Genomic DNA, 22,546 nt, shown 5'->3' with positions numbered 1-22,546 from the left:
CCATGCTAGCAGCTCCAGTTCCACAAAGAAAACAGACTGTTCTGTTTTAGCCCCATTCTCAGCAGGTCCTAGAAGTCCAGTGAGAGACGGTGGCGAGACCCTCCCAAGCACAATAGGTATCCTCAAGACAGTATTTCATCTGCCCCACCCTATCCCAACTTCAGTAAAATGCCTTGTCAAACACTTGCAGATGGTTTTCAAGGTCTAACTTGCTGGTGGTTTTCGTGACATTTGCATGCTTTGATAGGGGAGGGTAATTGTGACAAGATTTTAAAACCAAATCATTACAGAACATCTACGAGGTGCTTCCTGGCCCAAACCCCTCTCTCTCCTGACCAGGTGTGTCTAGGTGGGCGCCTGAAAAGTGCCAGACTTACAGAGCCCGCGCTTTATCTTGACTGGATTTCCCGGGCTTCATTTAGCTCAACTGTTTCCATGACAACTCCAAAGCTGTTAAGTCAGAAATGTGATAGGGACTCGCAGTTGCTCCCAACAACGGAACTAGGATGGTCCCAAGGTTCCCAGGGCTGAAGGAAAAAAATGGAAAAGCAAAGGGCCATGCCTGCTTCTACCTCCTGCTTCTGTGCTGAGCACCTTCCCTCCAGGTCGGCGGCAAATCTCCCTTAAAGTCCTATCGCCCTCTATCCCTTAACCTCCGCAAGAGACCGCGAGCGCAAAGACGGAAGTGAAGCGCCCGGAAAGGCGGGTTTGGGCCGGCTCTGCCTTTTAAAGGGCGCTGAAGACCCTGGCGAGCCCGCCCCCTCCCTTCAGGAAGGCTACCATTGGCTTTCCCTGGCGGCTTCGCTCTCTTATTGGTCAGTGGGCTAATGCCAACGTGCAGATTGGCCCCAAAGTTTTCTTTCGGTTTCCGGTGTGCCAGCGATGGCGGCCCTGGACTCCCTGTCGCTCTTCACCGGCCTTGGCCTGAGCGAGCACAAGGCCCGGGAGACGCTCAAGAACACGGCTCTGAGCGCGCAGCTGCGCGAGGCGGCGACCCAGGTGCGAGTCCCTCTGTCCTTGGCCCGGGCTGCCGACTGTGCCCCAAAGCTGGGCTGGGTCCCGATCCCGATCCTGACCTACCAAACTTGTCTAACTCAGGCTTTTCTTACTGGGCGTGGGGCTTCTCTCCTGAATCTCCTCGGACTCCCAGGCGCAGCAGACTCTGGGCTCCACCATCGACAAAGCCACCGGGACCCTGCTCTATGGCTTGGCATCCCGACTCAGGGATCCCCGGCGTCTCTCGTTTCTTGTGAGCTATGTAGCCAATAAGAAGATCCACACCGAGCTCCAGCTGAGCGGTGAGACCCCTGCCTGTCCTCCCACTTCCACCTCCAACTCCTCCCTTTAGCCAAGACCGCTGTCTGCCCTTTCTGTCAAGTGCCCCAGCATTCTCTAGATGCTTCATACTGCACTCCTCTCTAAACCCAGGCCCTGGCACTGAAGGATGGAGAGGGCCACCCCTGGTGAGACTGACTGGGGAATAGTGTAGGTCTGAGGGAAAGCCTCTTAACTGTGGTCTCAGGGCTTCTCTAGGGTGGTGGTGCAAGGCTTAACCTCTGAGGAGGCAAAATTGTGATTGGGGTTTCATCGGGGTAGGTAAGGCCTTGTCTACCTACTTCTTGGAGCTGTGATGTCACTCACTGATTCTTCTTTCTCAGCTGCCCTTGAGTATGTGCGAAGTCATCCCCTGGACCCCATCAACACCCAGGACTTTGAGCAGGAATGCGGTGTGGGTGTCATGGTGACCCCAGAGCAGATTGAGGAGGCTGTGAGTCTTTCCTTAGGCATTGGGTACCTCCTTAGTGCTGATCCTGGAAAGGAGTGGCTCATCATCTTCACCCAGGCAGACCCAGGGTGAGACTGTGGGTGCCTAGTGCATTTCTGAAGAACGCTTTTCTGAACCACATTGGTTTGGCTTTCTTGCAGGTGGAGGCCGCCATAAATTGCCACCGGCCCCAACTCTTGGAGGAACGTTATCGTTTCAACATGGGACTGCTGATGGGTGAGTAGGGCCTGTGTCAGGGGACTATATTGTTCTCTCTGGTCATGCCTTCTTTTCTGGGTGTAAGTGAGAGAGAAGAGGGAGGAATAGAGCATCTTAAAAGTGGTCTGGTTGGGGGGGTGGTGGTGTGCCTGGGTGGCTTAGTCAGTTGAGTGTCTGACTCTTGATTCCGGCTCTGGTCATGATGTCACAGTTTGTGAGCACAGAGGCTGCTTGGGATTCTCTCTCTCCTCTCTCTCTGCCCCTCTCCTTTCTCAAATAAACAAACATTAAAAACAAAACAAAAAACAGTGGTCTGGCTGGTCCCAGGCTCTGGTTCTTGAGGTCAACCAGGACCTTTTCAAGGAAGGAGGGTGGGAAGTGTCCTTCTTGGCCTTTCTGCAGCTCTTTGTGCCCATGTTTCTAGGAGAGGCTCGGGCTGTGCTCAAGTGGGCAGATGGCAAAATGATCAAGCACGAAGTAGACATGCAGGTGGGCAACTCCTTGAGCTGAAGCAGGCAAAGACCCTGCCATGGACAGTGCCTAAAGTCCACTGAGGGGTAATTGGGAGTGGGAGGGGAAGAGACACTGTCCATATTCTGATGGTGGATAGTAGAGCCTGGTGTGGAGGGGCAGCACCTTGGTGGGCAGTGAGAGTCTTGGGCCTCTGGATTGTGCCTAATTTGGGGTGAGTTTCTTTTCTCTGGACTTAAGTTGCCTTATATTGTAAATAGGGGTGATAAATTGCCTTATATTGTAATAGGGGTGCCTTCATCTCAGGATGATGGCATAGAATCACAAGAGGCTGATGGCTGAGGTAGATTGTTATCTTGATGCTGAGCCCACAGTTACTCTCTGTAAATGGCAGTTTTTGTTACCTGTTTTGCTACCAGTTTTTGGACTCTCAGGGGGGACGGAGCATTTGAGGCCAGCAAAACCATGTGAGGAGCAGAAGTGGGATGGGCTAGGTAGGTTTTTCAAGGCAGTGCTTGTAGGCAGGCCAGGAAGCCCTTAGGTGGGTGGGCAGGTTCCATCAGGTGCTTCTTGAAAGAGAACACTCCTGTTTCAGCCCTGACTCTGGTTTTTGCTCAGGTCCTTCACCTTCTGGGGCCCAAGACGGAGAATGATCTAGAGAAGAAGCCCAAGGTGGGGCTGAGTATGGTCCTGGGTCCCTGGGGATGAGGTGGGGTGGGCTGAGACTTTAGGCTGGGGAAGGGAGTATGTGACTCCAGTGATCCCAAGACCAGGAGAGACCCTGACCCAATTTCTGGGCTTCTTTCAGGTGTCAAAAGCTCGGCCAGAAGAAAAAGACCGGAGGACAGCAAAGGATGTGGTAGAGAATGGTGAGAGGCTTGAGGTTCCTGTCTGATTCAGCTCCCTGACTTCTGGGCTTTCACCTGATGGGTCCTTACAGCCCAGTCTCCTCAGGCCATTAGCATACTCATCACCCTGCCTTCTGCTGCCAGACTGGAATTCCTGGTGTTTCCTTTGTTCCCATTACCCAGAGACTAGTATGAGGAGAACTGAGAAGTCTGGCTCTGTATCTCTTATCTCTGTGGTTAGGGAAAGAGGGGCCCGCTTGGTTCTATTCTGGTTGCAGGATGTAGGTAGTACTGAGAGGCAACTCCCTGAGCTGAATGGGATAGTTAGCTGTGTTTAGAGGCTCAGAGGATTAAGTTTTCCTTGTTCTATTCTTCACAGGTGAGGCTGCTGGTCAGACCCTGTCTCTGATGGAGCAGCTCCGAGGGGAGGCACTTAAGTTCCACAAGCCTGGTGAGCAGGCAAATCAAAACCCTGGGGAGGGTGAGCAACTCTTACATCCAGAGTATGGAGCATTGGGCTGCAGCCCAGTCCTCAGGCTTATTCTGGCCCTGGCAGGTGAGAACTACAAAACCCCAGGCTATGTGACCACTCCACATACGATGGATCTACTGAAGCAGCACCTGGAGATCACTGGAGGACAGGTGTGTGGAAGTACTGCAGGAAAGTTAGTGCCATCAACACTTGCCAGAGGGCCTGGGCTGCTTTCATGCTGCCCCATCCAACCTATCACCAGAGCCTCCCTGGCAAGGGGCATCTGTTGCTTTATAGTAGTCTTGAGTTCTGGTTTAATTTCTCTGTTCCCATTTTCTTTATCTCAGGTACGTACCCGGTTCCCACCAGAACCTAATGGAATCCTGCACATAGGACATGCCAAAGCCATCAATTTCAACTTTGGCTATGCCAAGGTGAGTGTGTGGGAATCTGGCAATCAGGGTGACCACCTGCTGCTCCCTTGATTGGATACCAGAAAAGTGTCCTTGCCTTTCCTTCTGCTCCTATAATGTTCCCAGAGCAGACAAAGGCCATGGAGGAGAATCACATATGTGATAGGTACCTAGGAATCCATTGGGCTTATTGGGAAAAAGTTCTGGGTGAGACAGTGAGTTCAGCTTTGGGGAAATGCCCAGTGCAACCCCTCAGGCTTAGAAAGAGGCTGTTTGGTGTTGATGTAAGATGCCTTGTTTAAGGTATTTCGATACAGAGGATGAATGAAACTCCTGAAGGCATTTCAATTCTGACCTGGGAGAGCTCAGTTCAACGAGTTGGATTTTGGGAGCTGATGATGTGAGAATTCACATATTCTGTGACTCTCCTAGGCCAACAATGGGATCTGTTTTCTGCGCTTTGATGACACCAATCCTGAGAAGGAGGAAGCAAAGTTCTTCACTGCCATCTGCGACATGGTGGCCTGGCTGGGTATGGGCTGGGCAAGGCCTGGGAAGAAAGACCTGGTGGTCTTTCTTGGGCTATGGCTTGCCATTGGGTATCCCTGGTTGGATGTTCACATTGTGTCTTTTTCTGCCCCAGGTTATACACCTTACAAGGTGACATATGCCTCTGACTATTTTGACCAGCTGTATGCCTGGGCTGTGGAGCTCATCCATAGGTGAGGCCAGGTCCATGATGTAGAGCCAGGCAGGCTGCCCAGGACATAGCTATCTTGGGTGCTCACACCTTTTCCCCATAGGGGCCAGGCGTATGTGTGCCACCAGAGAGGAGAGGAGCTCAAAGGCCACAACTCCCTGCCCTCACCCTGGAGGGACCGTCCTATAGAGGAGTCACTGCTGCTCTTTGAGGTGGGATTTGGGGGGTGGGGGAAGCAGCTGGATCTTTGTGGGTCAGGATGCTGAGAAAGAGATGCCTCTGTGCTGAGAGGCAGCCTGAGGCCTTGCTCCTGTCAGGCAATGCGCAAGGGCAAGTTTGCAGAGGGTGAGGCCACACTGCGGATGAAGCTGGTGATGGAGGATGGCAAGATGGACCCTGTGGCCTATCGAGTCAAGTACACACCACACCATCGCACGGGGGATACCTGGTGGGTGTGAGCATGGGGTGGGGCTGTGGAGTTGTAGAGTGGGGTGGTGGGCCATGGGTAGGGCAGAGTGGGGTTGGATGGTGGGGCCCATTGCCTATGCCCTGCAGGTGCATCTATCCCACCTATGACTACACACACTGCCTCTGTGACTCCATCGAGCACATCACCCACTCACTCTGCACCAAGGAATTCCAGGCCCGGTGAGGGAGCTGGGCCCATGGGTGGGTAGGGCCAGTGGGATTCTAGTAGCCCTTCCTGTGGTCTCTGTCTGGTCTGAGGTGGCCAGACCTGACTCTACCTTCCCACCCCAGACGCTCTTCCTACTTCTGGCTGTGCAATGCATTGGATGTGTATTGCCCTGTTCAGTGGGAGTATGGCCGTCTCAACCTTCACTATGCTATTGTGTCTAAGAGGAAGATTCTCCAGCTTGTGGCAGCTGGTGCTGTGCGGTAGGTGTAATCGTTTGCCTCATTATACGTTGGTGGTACTAGTGGCATGTACTGCCAAAGGGCTTTTCACCACCTCCTTGCCCACAGGGATTGGGACGACCCACGGCTCTTCACACTCACAGCTTTACGTCGGCGGGGCTTCCCGCCTGAGGCCATCAACAACTTTTGTGCTCGGGTATAGCCCAGTGGGTTTGGTGGGCAGGTAGGGATTGAGGACAGCATTTGCGGTGTTGCTGACTGATGCTGATCTTTCCTGCTAGGTGGGGGTGACAGTGGCACAGACCACAATGGAACCCCATCTGCTAGAAGCCTGCGTGCGTGATGTGTTGAATGACACAGCCCCACGGGCCATGGCTGTGCTGGAACCATTACAGGTCATCATTACCAACTTTCCTGCTGCCAAGGTAGGTATGCCTCAATGTGTGCATGCGTGCGTGCGTGCGTGTGTGCGTGTATGTGTGTTGGGGGCGGCGCACCTGGGTCTGGGCATGGGGGGGTCTCAGTGCCTAGTGTGACTCAGACACCTATCTCCTGCTATAGTCCTTAGACATCCAGGTGCCCAACTTCCCGGCTGATGAGACCAAGGGCTTCCATCAGGTTCCCTTTGGACCCATAGTCTTCATTGAAAGGACTGACTTCAAGGAGGTAAGTGGGTGTGGAGGGTGCTGTTTGCTGCTAAGCCCCGTCCTGAGGTCCCTTTATCCTCTTCTGTCAGCCCACCTACTTCTTACTTCAGATGAGTCAGTCCCTGCCAGACATAGAGATGGGGGAGAAGCCTCTTGTACCTATTTGACCCATTCAGTCTCTTGTGTCTGCATCACTTCCTACCTCTAGGAGCCAGAACCAGGCTATAAGCGCCTGGCGTGGGGCCAACCTGTGGGCCTGAGGCATACAGGCTACGTCATCGAGCTGCAGCATGTTGTCAAGGTGAGAGCTGGCTGCAGTCTTCCTACCTCAGTGCTTGCTGCAGGGAGGATCTGGGTACGTGCAGCTTCCAGTCCTTTTAGTGGTTCCCAGGTCTAATTGCAGGCCCCTTGACTTCCAGGGTCCCAGTGGCTGTGTAGAGAGCCTGGAGGTAACCTGTAGACGGGCAGATGCTGGAGAAAAGCCCAAGGCCTTTATTCACTGGGTGTCACAGCCTCTGACATGTGAAATTCGCCTCTATGAGCGACTGTGAGTGAACAGAGCTGGGGTGCGGGCAGATACAAGATGGGCATTGCCTGCTGTGGCTACCCAGCTGGAGTCTGACCTTCATTCTGGCTGCAGATTTCAGCACAAGAACCCTGAAGATCCTGCTGAAGTGCCTGGTGGATTCTTAAGTGACCTGAACCCGGTAGGCTCCTGGGGTGTAAGGTGAGGGTGGTGGGTCTCCCTGGCTGGATGGCCACCTGAGTTCCCTGCCCACAGGCATCGCTACAAGTGGTGGAGGCAGCGTTAGTGGACTACTCTGTGGCCCTGGCAAAGCCCTTTGACAAGTTCCAGTTTGAGCGGCTTGGCTACTTCTCCGTGGATCCAGACAGCTGCCAGGGACAGGTGCTTTTTACCTGCTTGCCCTTTCTACAACAATGCACTTGTGGCAGCCATTTACTGTGGCATTTACTTTGCCAACATTCCCTTAGTTAACTGAGTTGGGGTTCATGTTTTACTGATGAGGAAATGGGTTCAGAGGTCCATGCACAAAATTTTGTATGGACTCTGGCTTTCTTATTCCTCAAGGTGTAGGGGTCAGCCATAGTGGTGGTTATAATCCTTATAAAATGGAGGCCCAGAGCCATCAGTCCCCTACTCACAATCATAAAGTTATTGAGAACCTGAGTGTTCTGACCCTCAGCTCCTCAGGGACGAGGTGAGGGTAGGGTCCAGTGAGGTCTGGGCCTTCTAGTCTGGTTCTGGCTCGGTTGTCATTCTTCCCCCTCTGCCATCCAGCTTGTCTTCAACCGGACTGTCACACTGAAGGAGGACCCAGGAAAGGTGTGAGCTGTAAGGAAGCCTCATGGACCTACCTCATCCTTCTGGAAGCTAGGGGTACCCAGACTCCATGTCAATAAAGAACAGCTAAATTCCCTGGAGTCTGTGTGTTATCTGTCTGCACTTCCAATCTCTAAGGACCTTAGAGATTTGCTGGGGGTAGGGAGGAGGTGCAATGCACACTGAGCAATACGGACAGCTCTGAAACCACTGTTGCATTTCTAGCGCTCAAGGGCAGGCGCCTGGGCCTGCCTGATTTGAAATCCTCTGCATCTGGTCTGAGGCACTGGCAGGATCTGGGTGTTGTTCCACTGTTAGGAACCTTGTGCTAGAGGGATCTGGAAGGTTTGTGTCTGCCTGTGTGCCTAGGCAGATGAAAACAGACTTGGTTCTCCATCCAGTCATTCAGCAAATAATTATCGAGTACCTACTATGTGCCAGGCACAATGAGACGAGGAAGACTTCTGTGGTTTGCCTTCTAAGATGACCACCTAGTTGGGGAGACAGAGGGTGGCTAGGCACTGCAAGAGAGATCTCCCTGGGGACTGCAAGGCTGGAGGAAATTCCTGACCCAAGTCTGTGCCTCAGACTACTCTCAAGAAGTGACTCCTTAGGGAACCCCTAAGGACCAAGATGTTTGCCAGGGCAGGAGAAACAAGTGCAAGGGCCCTGAGGCCCTTTAAAGGAACTCTACAGGAGAATGGTTGCCCTCTGGGGCAGTGTGGGCTACAAGTGAGGCCCACGTGTGCCTGCAGCTTTAACACCCTCCACATTTTCCCTGTATACAAACACAAGCCTACCCAAGGCCTGCTTTAAGGTGGACTGGGTTGCGGAAGGCTGGATTAGGATGACAGCAGATTGAAGAGGGGGTTCCCAAATGTTAAGGACTCCTGCTGGAGAGTGACTAAGGCCTTACCAGGTAGCATTACGGTATGGGGGCGCAGGGCCTAGATCTGGGGCTATGGGCGCTACCTTAAGCAAGAGACCCGGCCCCGCCCCACGTGGGGCTGCGCAACTGAAGGAGGCCTGGGATGGCTGCTGAAGGTTGGTCCAGAGAGCAAGCTTCGAGCCCCAACCAGCCCAGGCTCCAACTCCAGGCCAATCTCCGGCCCTGGCTCCGCCCAGCACGGAGGGGCGTCCGAGGGCGGGGCGCTCCGCCCTACACTCCAGGCTCTTCTTGCGGTTTCTGGGGCCCGAGGCCAGGCCTCTAGCCTCGGCAGAAGCGTTCCCTTTAAGTTTGGCCAGGAGGCAGCCTCAACTCTCGCGGGATCCGACGCTTCGGTTATCGCGAGAGGGGCATTCGGCACCCATTGGCTGTGAGGGTTGAATGTAAGATGGCGCCCAGGGAGCTGTGAGGGGAAAATCCTGTCGATCTTGGAGCGGCGACGGCGGAACCGGGGCCCCCAGCGGTGCGGTGGGGCCGGCGGGTAGAGCGGCGGCGGCGGCGGCGGCGACGACGACGACGTCGCCGGGTGAGGGCTGCAGTGGGGGCAGGGATGCGGCGAACCTGCGGGCCTGAGACAGCGGGCCCACCCCACACAACGGCGGGCGGGGGCGGGCGGGCCGCTGCCTCTGGGCCCAAGAGACCTCGGGGCGGCTCCGGAGTGGAGAATGTCCCTGGGCTCGCGCGCCCCCGCCCCTTGTGGGGTGTAAGAGGCAGGTCGGGGACTCGGGTGGGCGCGGCGCGCGAACGCGCACTGGTGCTCGGGCGCGCTCGGCCCTGTTTATACACGGGCGCGCGCGCGCTGTGCGGCCCTCCCGGCGCGCGTGGCCGCCGACGTGCGCGTTCCCGGTCCGGATATCTCGGCTCCTGGAGCTGCGGCCCTTGGGCAAGAGCGGCTTTCTGTGGCGCGCGCCCGCCCGCGACCCCCGGCTTCGGGGCGCGCGCCCCGCTGTTGGGTGGCGGCTGCGCCGCCGCCGCGAGGACGCGCGGGACACCTCTGCTGTGTGGAGCGGCGGCGAGCTGGCGGGCGGCTCGCAGTGTGAGGAAGGTTGTGGGTTGGGCCCTTCCTGCTCTGGTGACGTCCCCGGACCGCCATGGCCTAGGCCTGGGGAGAAACCAACCGGCTTTGCAGTCTTGCGGTTCCGCTCCTCTAAGAGGCGGGCGAGATTGCTCGTTCTTCTGGAAGAATGCAGTGACTTGAGGCCAATGTGCGGGAAAGGTGCTGCCCTGTTTCTGAAACAGAGCCCTGTAGGTTTGTGAGGGCAGCGAGCCCCTTCGAGTTTCCTCACCTTGTTCTGGTGCTTTGTGCTGGAGAGGGAAGGTTAATCCTTTAAGGCCTTTCGGCGGTACTTGCTTTCTTGTCATTGGAAAGTAATTCTTCCATAAGCGCAATTCCTACACGTCACCTCTGTGCGCTCCGGAAGGGGATCCTCTTCTGTGGACGTGAAACTACCCGAGCTCTAAATGCCACTTTAAATCCTTAAATGCAACCTTTTCTTCTGTGTAGGTGGGAGGGGCTTACTTGTACTCTGTTAGACTAAGGGAGGGCCCCGCATTCGCGCAGCCAAAAAGTTGCCCAGGACAAAATTGGAACGACCTGAGAATCTGCTTTGCCTTCTTTTGTTATTACACAGTTCCCCAACAGAAATTTCTAAAATCTGTTCATGTATTACTACAAAAGTCACTTTTGGTGTAGAATTTCAATCCTTTTCAGCTTTTTGTTTTGTTTTAGTTCCAGTGCTAGGGGAGTTCTAGGTTTGTTCTAGAGAAAAATGCACTTCTTTTTTCTAAAACAAGACATCAGTTTTACAGTCTTGCCTAATGAAGTTTAAGGAAAACGGAGCTAAGGGCAAGTAAAATTAGGAAATCTGATAATGATGGGGGTAGTTCTTTTTAATATACTGTATTTTAAGAACAAAGTTAAAATTTAAAAAGAGGCTGAGGATGGAAAGAACTTCTTTGTTCTATCTTCTTCAGAATGTTACAAGTCTTAAGAACTCAGGACAAGCAGCAGAAATACATGCAACATGGTGACTGGTGAGTTAAAATCATTCATATGCTGAAAATATGTGTGCAGTCTTTTTCCTAGTAATATTGAAACATTACAAGTCCTGCCAATCATCCTGGGTGCTGTCTGACAGAAACTGCTAAGTGCTGGAAAATTGAAGATGGGGGAGAACTGCATCTTTGAATCCAGTAACAGTTTACTCCTTGAACAATTTTCTTCTCTTGAAGTGTAAGCCAGCGCAACTTTCAGGTTTTAAAATTTTTTTTTTTTTTTTTCAACGTTTATTTATTTTTGGGACAGAGAGAGACAGAGCATGAACGGGGGAGGGGCAGAGAGAGAGGGAGACACAGAATCGGAAACAGGCTCCAGGCTCTGAGCCATCAGCCCAGAGCCTGACGCGGGGCTCGAACTCCCGGACCGCGAGATCGTGACCTGGCTGAAGTCGGACGCCTAACCGACTACGCCACCCAGGCGCCCCACAACTTTCAGGTTTTAGCATGAGGACACACCAGCTTTTCTAAGGAACTTAAATGATTGAAATAAAAGCAGTGAATTTTAAGATGCACTTAAAATTTAAATATACCTTTTAGGCCTGCTTGTTCCGGAACATGTTTGTTTTTAACTATTAAATTTGAGATGTGTCTTTTAAGTTGGTATTTGTAGATAATATTTTTTTGTAAGCTCATTAACTTCAATTTGCCTATTAGGAGATGTCCTACTTCCAGCCTTCTGTGATGAATAGTTTGTGTACCTCTCAGGAACCTTTTGCCTTTCCACCTCCCCTTTCCAATTTTATGTTGCCATTTCACAGAAAAGATCAAATAATGGTTCATGTTTTTTGTGGATTTGAATTGCTCCAAAAAGGTAACCAAATGTCAGGGGCTCTAGGTGTCGTCTATCATGACAGCTTCAGAATCAAGGATCTCTTCCCTCAAGCTTGCATGGTTTTAATTTAATCAATTGTGTTTTGTCCTCCCTGTGCCATGCTTGCTTGTCTACTTTTTAAATGGCGACCCTTTATTGGCAGAGGTCTTTTATTTCTCAACCTTAGAATGAGATGTTACACAAACACCTGTTTTTTTGTGTTACTTTGTACTTAGTTGCCCTGATTTTGTTACAGATGTTTTAAGTCTTCTCCAGGCTTTGCTTAAATGCTTCATTTGTCACACTGGATTGTGATTTCTGGTTGTGGCTGCATGAAGAAATGATAGATTAACTTCTTGCTTTGCTGAAAAGGGGAAAAGAATGAACCTTTGATGTCACACTTGAGGCTAGAGCAAAATTGTAGGTAGAGCTTGTGGGCTGTATCAGAAAGCTTTTTTTGCTTTTTGATATATCTATCAGTAAATTCAGATGATCTGTATAAAATTTAATGAAAAGTTATAAGGTGAACCACTGTGTAACTATCACCTCTTCAAGAAATAGAACAGTGCCAGCCCCCTGCACCCTTCATGGGTCCCTTCCTGGTCATAGCTTCTCAACCACTAGAGATAATTACAATTCTGACTTCTGTGATAATCACATTCTTTATTTTTCTTTTTATTTACCACCTTCATAGCCCTCAATGTAGTTTTATTTGCTTTTGAATTTTTGTAAGTGGAATCATGCTGTATTTTATGATTTCCTTCTTTTAGCATTGTGAAATTTATCCATGTTGTGTGCAGCTGTAGTTCATTTATTCCTGTTTCTTTATAGTATTCAGCTGTGTGACTATACCATAATTTATTTATCTATCGATTCTACTATTGATAGACCTCTAGATTCCTTCCAGTTTGCAGCTGTTATAAACAATGAACATTCTTGTATAAGTACCTTTGTATATGTGTGTATCATATACCTAGGGGTAGATTGCTGAGTTATGTGGAAAGGATATTGTCAGCTTTATTAGTTAATGCAAATGGTTGTGCCAGTTTACAGCCCATTGATCTTTGGTGGGAATGTAAATTTATGTTTCTGGTTGAAAGTGTGTTGTCCAAAAATAGAACCATGGCAAAAATGCCCCTAAATCAGGGTCTCCTCTGGTAAAAGTATGGAACAGGTGAATGGCCCAATGAGGTAATAGCTATCACAAACCCTGTATTGGGTTAGTATCTTTAAGAATAGAGGTGTATCTCCCAATTTGCTTCTTTGAAATGACTCTTTATGTTAATTAGAACAAATGTGACTGTAATTCCTTAAAGTAGAAATTGATTTCTTTTTTAATGTGAATGTGTTCTTCAAACCAGATTTAAAAAGCTATGAGGAGCTATTGCTAGAGTAGATGCGAACGAACCTTAAGAGGGGCCCGAGAACCTGACTGGGTAAACAGGAAGAGGCAGGGCTCTGAGGCAGCTCAGAGTTTCTTCTCTTAGTCCATCTCATATTCAAGACCCACTTTGTGGAGCTGCATGGGGAGCTGGGAAGAGGTATCAGAAATTTGAGGAGACCCAAGAAAGGATGATTCTGGTGAGTACTTAGGCCTTCCCTTAGAACATAAATTGAAAAAAATTCGCGAAGAGACCTATGAAAATGTAATAGATTGTTGCTTTGGAATAACCTTTGTTCATCATATCTTCTTGTGTTCTAGTGATAAAATAATAAAAGTAATGATCACTTTGATACATTGAGGGCCTAAATCTGTGTCAGGCACTGTACTAAGCTCCTACTAGAAGGTGGTGTAGGGGAACTACTAGTGATTAATGGGTGCAAACAAGTGAAAATTTCCTAGGCCTGTTGGTAAGGGATTTGCATATTGTTTTGCAAAGCAGCTATTCTTAAAAGTATTCAGAAGCAAATGCTTGTTTACAGACTCCCCTACACCAATGAGGTCCCAAGTGTTTTCCTCTCTTCCCTTTTCTAATGCCCAGAAATTGGGAGTACTCAACTCTCCCTCCAGCTTCGTGTTTTTCTGAAGTATTTTAATTATTCTGTTTATTTACTGCTCCCACCAAGCCTTTGACTTGGAGCTAATTAAGAATCTTGCTTCTTTGAAAGGAGTTTCATTAAGTTTATCCATTTCTGTATTACCAAGGCTCACCCTTGTGTTTCTTGTGAGCAGCATCTTGAAGAAGTTAACATTTTTCATTATTATGCAAACTTATGGTGCTTGATGATTTTGTTTTTTAAGAGTTTCAGATTTTGAGGGGAAAAGCACGCTATGATCAGCCAGAATTGTTGTGTTACTGTTATTGTGGTAAATCACTGTGTAAAAGTATTACTTTTTAATTTTCTTTTGGTTTAATATAAATTGTGGAAAATACAGGAGAGTATTCAACAGGAAGAAATTTAAGTCCTCTGATTCTACCACCAAGGCATAACTACTGTTAGCATTTAGATGCAGTTTTTTTGTTTTTTTTTCTCTCATATGGGTAAATAATACTGGTATATGTAAATAAAATTGTGTTGGTTCCTTTTTCACACATAATGTGCTTCTGTGTTGTTAAATTTAAACAAGCAAACATTATGTTCAGGGGGCAAGGAATCTTCCAGGTATTAACATCCTTTTTTTTTTTTTTTTTTTTTTTTTTTTTTTTTTTTTTTTTTAGCTACCATGTTAAAGATCTGTAGAATTACACTAAATCCTTAGGAGACTTTATATGAAATTTGGCATATAATAACAGTGGCATAGCAAGTCAGTGGGCAAAGGAATTTCAATAATTCAATAAATGATACAGGAAGGACAAGTTGTTTTTGGAAAAAATATAGTTAGACTTTTACCTATACAAAATAAATTCTAAATGGATCAAAGCATTTTATTAAAAAATTACACTGGAAATTAAAAAATTGTAGGTGAATAATGACCTGATTTTAATGGTAGGGAAGACTTTTTTGGAGCATAAAAAAAGAAGAAACCATCACCACTATTGAAAATGTGTTTAATTTCTCTCTCTCTCTCTCTCTCTCTTTTTTTTTTTAACTCACTGATTAACCTAAAATATTTAAATATATTTCTGAAGCTTTCCCTCCACCGCGCCTTGTAAGCATCACTTTTGTGTCTGGTCAAATGCTGACTAAGTGTACTTTCATTATTGGGGTGTGTCAGTCTGGTGGATAGTGCCAAGTGAGCAGGTTAAAAGGACAAGAAATGAAGCCATGTGTGTTGTAGTCTGTATGAATGGGCAGATTGGAATGTTCTTCCAAATTGACCTTTTCTATTAAATTTTTAAGTTCTCCAGGGTGTTCCTGGATGGCTCAAGTCAGTAAATCGTGCAACTCTTGATCTCTGGATTGTTTGTTGAGTTCAAGCCCCACATTGGGTGTAGAGATTACTGAAAATAAAATCTTAAAAAAATTTTTTTTAAGTTCTCCATTGAATCCGTTATTGGTTAATATTTTTTAGCTACCTCTGATTTCAGTGGCTCTCAAGTGATTATGTGGATTTGTACAGAGTTGGTGAAGAACCTTCTAGGGGCTTAGTGAAAGAAAAAAGCAATGGGAATTGGGAAGCAATGGCTGCTTCTGCTTGAAGCTCCACTGACAGGCTCTAAGCTTGGAACGCTGCAGAGTGTGTTATACTTTGTAGTTTAAACTGCTTAAAATACAGAAGGTGTTTTTATCATAAATTATTTCAAATATTTTCACAAGGATACAGAATAGAATGAATACCTGTTAATGAGCTTTTATCAACAGTTTCTAAGTTTTATAGAATTTTACCTACTTCAGGCTGTTGGTGTTCTATGTGTGTGTGTGTGTGTGTGTGTGTGTTTAATGAAAGCTTAAAGAATGAACTTTGAGGCTTTATAGAAGATACATTTCCAAGCTTTTATTCCATTTCTGGGAGCTGACTATTCATCTATTCATCTATCTTACTTGTCATTACTGGAATAAATTTATAGCTGGATTAGATTTTCTTATAGTGACTTTTTTTTAAGGTATTATTCTGGAAATACGGGGTTTGGAGGAGAATGGTTTTATCATCTTTGGAACCTGGATTTTTTAAACAAATATGTCCTGAGTTTAATTTGGTATGAAATGCTGTGTTCTAAAAGATTGATTAATTACAAGCTGTATTCAACTTTGCTAAATGTTTGTCGAAAATAGAGGATGTGGTATGGGGGCGCCTGGGTGGCTCAGTCCGTTGAGCATTTGACTCTTGATTTTGGCTCAGGTTATGATCCCAGGGTTATGGAATCAAGCCCCGGGTCTGGCTGAGCATGAAGCCTGCTTTGGAGTCTCTCTCCCTTGCCCCTCTCCCCCGCTCGTGCTTGCTCTCTCAAATAAAAAAAAATTTTCTTTAATTAAAAAATAGAGGACATGGCACTTTAATTTCTTAATCTTAGTGGGAGGTCTAGAGATACTCTAAAATTAGTAAGTCTACATATAAATAAAGGTTTAAAGGTATGAAAGTGAACATTGGCAAAAATAACAATGAGATTGGCAGGGGTTGGTGAGAGGAGGGTGATTTAAAAGCCCTAAACTTACCTTTCCTGAAGGACAGGTCAGTGTTTCAAATTGGTAGATCAACAAAGCATACTTAGGTGTTTTGTTTTTGGGTTTTTTTTCTATACTGTTTGATGAATATTTTTTCCTTAGAAAATGGATGTGTTACTTTTACTGCCCGCCCCCCCCCCCCCCAAAGAAACAAAAATAAAAAAACTAGTTGTAATTCTACCCTGGAAACTGAAGAAAATTTGTTTCTAGGAAAAGAGTTAGTGTAGTCCTCCTTTATATTTAATATTAGACTTCAGATAAAGCTTAAGCATCCTCATTAGTGAAACTTGAAAGAGTGAAGGAAAATAAGTCACTAGGAAGTTTCTAGGGACTGCCTTTACCAAGCAATATTTGTGTGAAGGTTTTCTGATTCTATTTTTTTTTTTTTTTTTAATTTTTTTTTTCAACGTTTATTTATTTTTGGGACAGAGAGAGACAGAGCATGAACGGGGAAGGGGCAGAGAGAGAGGGAGACACAGAATCGGAAACAGGCTCCAGGCTCCGAGCCATCAGCCCAGAGCCTGACGCGGGGCTCGAACTCCCGGACCGCGAGATCGTGACCTGGCTGAAGTCGGACGCTTAACCGACTGCGCCACCCAGGCGCCCCGAGGTTTTCTGATTCTATTAACTTATTTTGCAGTTTTTTTTGGTTCTTAATTGTGTGTATTTCTTTTCTCCCAGATTTGAGACAAAATGTTTTGCCCCATGGTTACCCATATTTTTTTAAAAAATTGCTTTGACACAGTAGCGATGATTCCAGTGCAGACAGTCTTCAGAATTCGGTGTCAGTATTTTATGGGAATGTAATTGTTGAAAATAAATTTGGGGAAGTGTAAATTTCAATTGACCTCTGCCATTCTTCTGTAATGGAGGTAGAAAATTGAAATATGTACCAGCATGGTACAGAATCAGTTAATTGCTATTCATATAGCTCTTCTTTGTCCCTTTTTGAGCAGAAGGGTAGATGTGATGAGGTATTTAGAGTCACATGTGAATTTTGTGATGTTATTGGGTCTATATTATGAGAGATGCCTTCTTCAGAAGGAAATTCTAGTCATGATGCTCTTATCAGAAGGGAGATTTGACACATTCTGTGCCAGTGTGGTGAGTGATTGTGGGTCACCTACAGTGGAATGGCCTGCTCTGAATAGGTAACAGAAGGATGGGTGTTTGGCCTTGGTGATGTTCTTATTCACTTGTATCATGGCCATTGTTGAGAGCTTAATTTTGAAGTCTTACAGCAGACCTCCTAATTTTCAACTCCCCTGCAGCAGAGAGAAAGAAGGGAGAACTGAGCAAGGCAAGTGGTCAAGAAGAGAAGTGGGAAAGGGACAAACGAGTTGTATTTCAGGAGATTAGAGGTCTTCAACAAAGATTTTAACTTTGCAGTCACCTGGCCTGTGCTTGCTTTTCTTTGCACTCTATTGCCTTTGGGGTGTCCTGAGATGTAGAGGCTCTCCTCAGAGTAGTGGGTTAAGGTTTGATTTTAGGCAGGATAAGGTATATGTGCTGTTCTTTATTTATGGAGAAATATATTTGCAATGTATTATATGCATCGTTATAAAAGATTTACTGTTGTGTCAACTATGTAGGGAAAGCACCCAAATATAACTTGTATACTATACTTAGAGTGTCCCACAGAAATGTTGCCAGTGTTAGTAACTTAATAGCAGTAAGGATCATATGTTTTCTCTGGTCTCACGCTTGTCTTGGGTATATAGGCCGTTTTCCCAGGGTGTATACTGACCATTTACCAGGAGAAGGCTTAACATTTATAATTGTAACTTACAGATGTTACAGGAACAGCTTAACATTTATAATTGTAAGTTATAGATGTTACAGGAACAAAGAGCCATAATCCTTCTTGTTCTACATTGAATTGCAAATGTAACATATACATATAAACGTACATATACATATGAAGCACCTACCATGTGTCAGCCATCTGACAGGATCAGGACACAGTCTTGTGTGCCAGGAGTTTAGAGCCAGGTGGAAGAGATAAGATGATTACCCATATGCCTTATATCTGTAACATAAGGCAGAACATCTGGGCAGTGAAAGAGAGACTGATATTTCTAGTGTTGATGCCTTTCTAGTCTTCTAGCCTTTCTTTGATGGTTCAGGGAAACAAATAACTTTTCCATTTGCGATTGATAAGAGTCCTTTCTGGCAAAAACGTTCACTTGGTTTGTGTGACACTCATATCCTGCTGCTGCTTTTGTTCTGGAGGTGGTTCTGATCCAGAGGGGAGGGAATAATATGAAATCAGCAGTGGCAGGCAACTAATAGTCCGTAGATAGATTGCATGGTTGTCCCCCAGGTAGTTGAGAATTACTATCCACCCCTGCAGATTAATTCTTAGGGTAAATACCCTGATGAAGAATTTCCAGAATTGATTTCTGAGTTTTAGGAGTGACCTAGTTATTTAAAGCACTATTCAACTTTACCCACTAATTTTAATATTAGTTAGCACTTATATAGTACTGTCTGTGTCAGGTACTTTTCTCAGAGTTTTATATTTAATCTTCATGTCAACTCTGTAAGGTAAATACTATTTTATTTATCCCCATTTTATACACAAAACCAAGGTTAACTAACTTGTCTAGTGTTTCAAAGCTAAAGAGAGATTGAGCTGAGATTTGAACCCAGGCAAGCTAGCTCCAAAATCCATGCTTCTGACAAGTAAGCTATGCTACAAAACAATGTGAGCAATATATGGCAAGCTGGGATTTTTGGTGTTTCTGGTGGGAGATGAAGTATATATCCCCTTTTTCTCAGGTCTTGCTATGGCTAAGTGGCATACATGTTTTTACTATAGGACATAGTTGGCGGTGGAAATTGAACATGTCACTAGGAATCCCTGCTCCTGGCTTCCTTGGTCGTCCTCTCTGTGATGATCACAATAGTTTTGCATGTGACTTTTATTGTCCAGTGCTTGGCTCTGCAGAGAAGATGGCATTGGCCTAGTGCTGGGTGGAGAGTGTGTTTTCAGCCTGTTTCATCCAGTACTGTGACGCATGCCTTTGTTTTTTGTTTTCAGTGTGATAGTTTAAGAAATGTTTATAGAAGCAATTTTTAAACATGGGTAACTTAAAAAAAATAATAAGGTGGTATAATAAATTACTGTATTTTGGATTCCTGTATACAGCTGCCCTGAATATTCTACTCTGATGCAAAAGTGATTGATTGCTGTGTGCATTTCAAAATACGAAAACAATAGCATAATTTTGACTTCTGACCATTTATTTTTATTTCTAGGAACCCTAAGGACTCTGCAATATGAATAATTCTCTGGAGAACACCATTTCCTTTGAAGAGTACATCCGAGTAAAGGCGCGGTCTGTCCCGCAGCACAGGATGAAGGAATTTCTGGACTCACTAGCCTCTAAGGGGCCAGAAGCCCTTCAGGAGTTCCAGCAGACAGCTACCACTACCATGGTGTACCAACAGGGTGGGAACTGCATTTATACAGACAGCACCGAAGTGGCTGGGTCTTTACTTGAACTTGCCTGTCCAGTCACCACCAGTGTTCAGCCACAAACTCAACAAGAACAGCAGATTCAGGTTCAACAGCCACAGCAGGTTCAGGTAAAAGGGAGATGTTGAGGTGCATCCTATTTAGTAGATTTTATTTGCCATCAGGGTTTTGGTTAGTAGGAACATCACATCTATATACAGATATCTGAGGTTATTTTCACTAAGGGAATATTCTGTGTTTTTTTGAAACATTTTATTTAACACAATGGCTTTCATATATAGTACAGACTAAAAATATTTGCAGCTACCATAAACTGAAACGATCACAGATACTTGCCATTTGCTTTGGAGAATTAAACAGTACAGAAATTAGAGGTCTTCTGGGACTGGACTCGGATGTGACATAGCTGTGTGTAACTGAAGCTTCCCTTTTGTCTGTGTCACCCTGGGTAGATCAAGAACATAGGAGGGGCTTATCTTTTCTCATTACTTACAAGCATGACATTTGGAACTTATTTTAAAATGGGTGTGATCTGTTTTAGTGATCTTCCTTTAGTTGTATGGTTCCATGACTCAGGTCACTTGTAGATTTCCAGGTCTTCATTTACTGTTTATAATCCTCAGGAAATAATGCTAATTGATAATGAGCTTACAGAAAGAGGAGGAACTAATAAATTTGCCAAGATTTTAAAAGTGCCTCTTTAGGGGTTCCTCATATGAAACTAACAGTATGCTCCATTTACAAATGCTCCTTTCTTGCTATTGTCTCTTGTGGTTCTATTTCATTTTGCCCTCGATGCTTTTTCCACTAAGAATTGGAAAGGGAGTAGAATGTGACTGAGGGGCAAGAGGGTGGAGAGGTATATCTGGTGAGATAGAAGGCGCCTTTACTCCTTAGGGATGCAGACAGGTATATTGGAAGAACATGGGTCTGGAGTTGTATTCTTGGGTTTAGATCTGGCTTGACATGATGTAAATTTTTTCAGCCCTAGGTTTTTCATCTGTTAAATAGGGATAATACTGTTTAGTGAGACTGAATGAGATAATAGACCAGAAAACATCTGGCACACAGAGGAATGCAGTCATTGTTTATTCCATTCTTTGTAAGGAAGGAGGGCAGGGTACAGGAAAGGTAGATAAGAGAAGGCTGGCTTTTTGGTTTAAGAAATTATTCTGCTGTTATTTACAGCTTGGACTTCTTTTTTCATAAGATTAAATGGTTTGGGATGGGGCATCTGGCGGGTTCAGTTGGTAGAGCATGCGGAGCATGTGACTCTTGATCTTGGGATCATGAGTTCAAGCCCCACATGGATGTAGAACTTACTTTAAGAAAGAAAAAAAAAAAAGGAAGGGGGTACCTGGATGGCTCAGTTGGTTTAGTGTCTAACTCGATTTCAGCTCAAGTCACAATCTCACAGTTTGTGGGATCGAGCCCCAAATCAGGCTCTACACTTATATCATGGAGCCTGCTTGGGATTCTCCCTTGCCTTCACTTTCTCTGCCCCTCCCCTGCTCGCCCTCACTCTTTCTCTCTCTCTCTCTCTCTCTCACTCACTCTCAAAATAAGTAAACATTTAAATAAAAAAAGGAGGGGGATAAAAACGGTTTGGGATTTGAGTTTAAAGTGTTTGAGACTTTGTTTTCAAGACGGCTGATTGAAGTCACCTGTTAACTTCATTGTCGTTCTCCAAAACCCCTGTAAATAAAAGAAGTGTAAATAATAATAAATCCATGAGATAGGTTCAATATGTTGGATTCATAAGAACACATATTTTCTTCATTCTAAGTAACTTAAAAAATACTTTCAAAAAAGTAGTGCTGGAAAAAACAAGTGCCATCAAAAAACCACTAAATCCGGGGTACCCGGGTGGCTCAGTTGGTTGAACATCCAGCTCTTTTTTTTTTTAATATGAAATTTATTGTCAAATTGATTTCCATACAACACCCAGTGCTCATCCCAACAGGTGCCCTCCTCCCATCCAAGTACTAACCAGGCCCGACCCTGCTTAGCTTCCGAGATCAGACGAGATCGGGCGCGTTCAGGGTGGTATGGCCGTAGACCCAACAGGTGCCCTCCTCAATGCCCATCACCCACTTTCCCCTCCCTCCCACCCCCCAGCGTCCGACTCTTGATTTCAGCTCATAATCCCAGGGTTGTGGGATCAAGCCCTGTGTCAGCATAGAGTCTGCTTAAGATTATCTCTCTCCTCCTCTGCCTGTCTCCCCCGCTCGCACAAGTGCTGGCTCTCTCTCAAAAAAAAAAAATCACTAAATCTGAGAAATTGCTAAGAGAGAAAGCAAACAGAATCAGGCAACAGAAGAATTAATGTAAAAGAGAACTTTTAGGGAAGGTGGAATAGTTCTCAGGGTGCTCTAAGCCAAGAAGTTAAGGATACAAAGCAAAATTCTCCCCTGGGGCAACCTCAGTCTCCCACCAGTTGGGACTGACCAAGGGTGTAGAACACACATTTACATATGTATGTCTGCATATATTATGCGTATAGTTGACCCTTGAACAACATAGGTTTGAACTACACAGGTCCGCTTCTATACAAATTTTTTTTGAGAAATACAGTACAGTACTGAAAATTTATCTTATGATATTCTTAATGACATCTTTTTGTGTACTTTATTATAAGAATATATAATAGAAACAACATACAAAATATATGTTGACAGTTTTAGTTATCAGTAAGGTTTCTAATCAACAGGTTTTTAATAGTTAAGTTTCACAGGAGTCAAAAGTTTTATATGTTGATTTCTGATTGCAAAGGAGTTGGTGCCCCTAGCCCCTGCCATGTTCTTCAAGGGTCAGCTGTGATTGATACCAGGTATAGGATGAAGGTGGCTCTTCTAATAGGTGGGGAAAGGATATATTCCATTAGTGGAGTAAGGCAGTCTACTACTCTTCTTGGAAATAAAGTCAGATACCTCTCCTAATACAGACCAGATA

At 45.9% G+C, this 22,546-nt stretch overlaps 2 protein-coding genes and 1 pseudogene across 7 annotated transcripts in view; 2 read left to right on the top strand and 1 right to left on the bottom strand.

Annotated features, from left to right (window-relative positions):
- The first annotated feature begins 853 nt into the window (after positions 1-853).
- Positions 854-7,854, top strand: QARS1 (glutaminyl-tRNA synthetase 1). Its single transcript, XM_030306740.1, has 24 exons — positions 854-999; positions 1,151-1,298; positions 1,659-1,768; positions 1,927-2,002; positions 2,409-2,473; positions 3,074-3,127; positions 3,264-3,324; positions 3,683-3,754; positions 3,860-3,945; positions 4,123-4,209; positions 4,621-4,720; positions 4,832-4,910; positions 4,992-5,100; positions 5,206-5,336; positions 5,444-5,536; positions 5,648-5,785; positions 5,873-5,960; positions 6,046-6,189; positions 6,326-6,430; positions 6,620-6,712; positions 6,831-6,958; positions 7,052-7,118; positions 7,193-7,318; positions 7,712-7,854. Exons 1-24 carry the CDS (start codon positions 883-885, stop codon positions 7,760-7,762), a joined length of 2,328 nt encoding a protein of 775 aa, XP_030162600.1. The 5' UTR covers positions 854-882; the 3' UTR covers positions 7,763-7,854.
- A 1,206-nt stretch (positions 7,855-9,060) lies between these two features.
- The window catches only part of QRICH1 (glutamine rich 1), a 52,631-nt gene continuing 39,145 nt past the window's right edge, over positions 9,061-22,546 (top strand). Inside the window, exons 1-4 of one of the 6 annotated variants that reach the window (XM_030306708.1) lie at positions 9,061-9,225; positions 10,674-10,733; positions 12,930-13,149; positions 19,375-19,704. In XM_030306708.1, coding sequence (XP_030162568.1) covers positions 19,396-19,704 — 309 coding nt within the window. In that variant the 5' untranslated portion in view covers positions 9,061-9,225; positions 10,674-10,733; positions 12,930-13,149; positions 19,375-19,395. Of the gene's footprint in view, positions 9,226-9,657; positions 9,949-10,673; positions 10,734-12,929; positions 13,150-19,374; positions 19,705-22,546 lie in introns of those variants that run through there. The other 5 variants (XM_030306706.1, XM_030306709.1, XM_030306711.1 and 2 more) reach the window with 5 other exon arrangements.
- Positions 21,527-21,654, bottom strand: LOC115509445 (annotated as a pseudogene).

This window comes from Lynx canadensis, chromosome A2 (assembly GCF_007474595.2).
Source record: "Lynx canadensis isolate LIC74 chromosome A2, mLynCan4.pri.v2, whole genome shotgun sequence".
In the NCBI taxonomy this organism is placed as follows: domain Eukaryota; kingdom Metazoa; phylum Chordata; class Mammalia; order Carnivora; family Felidae; genus Lynx; species Lynx canadensis.
Note: the sequence above shows the minus strand (reverse complement) of the source record. Positions and strands in the feature narration are given on the sequence as shown.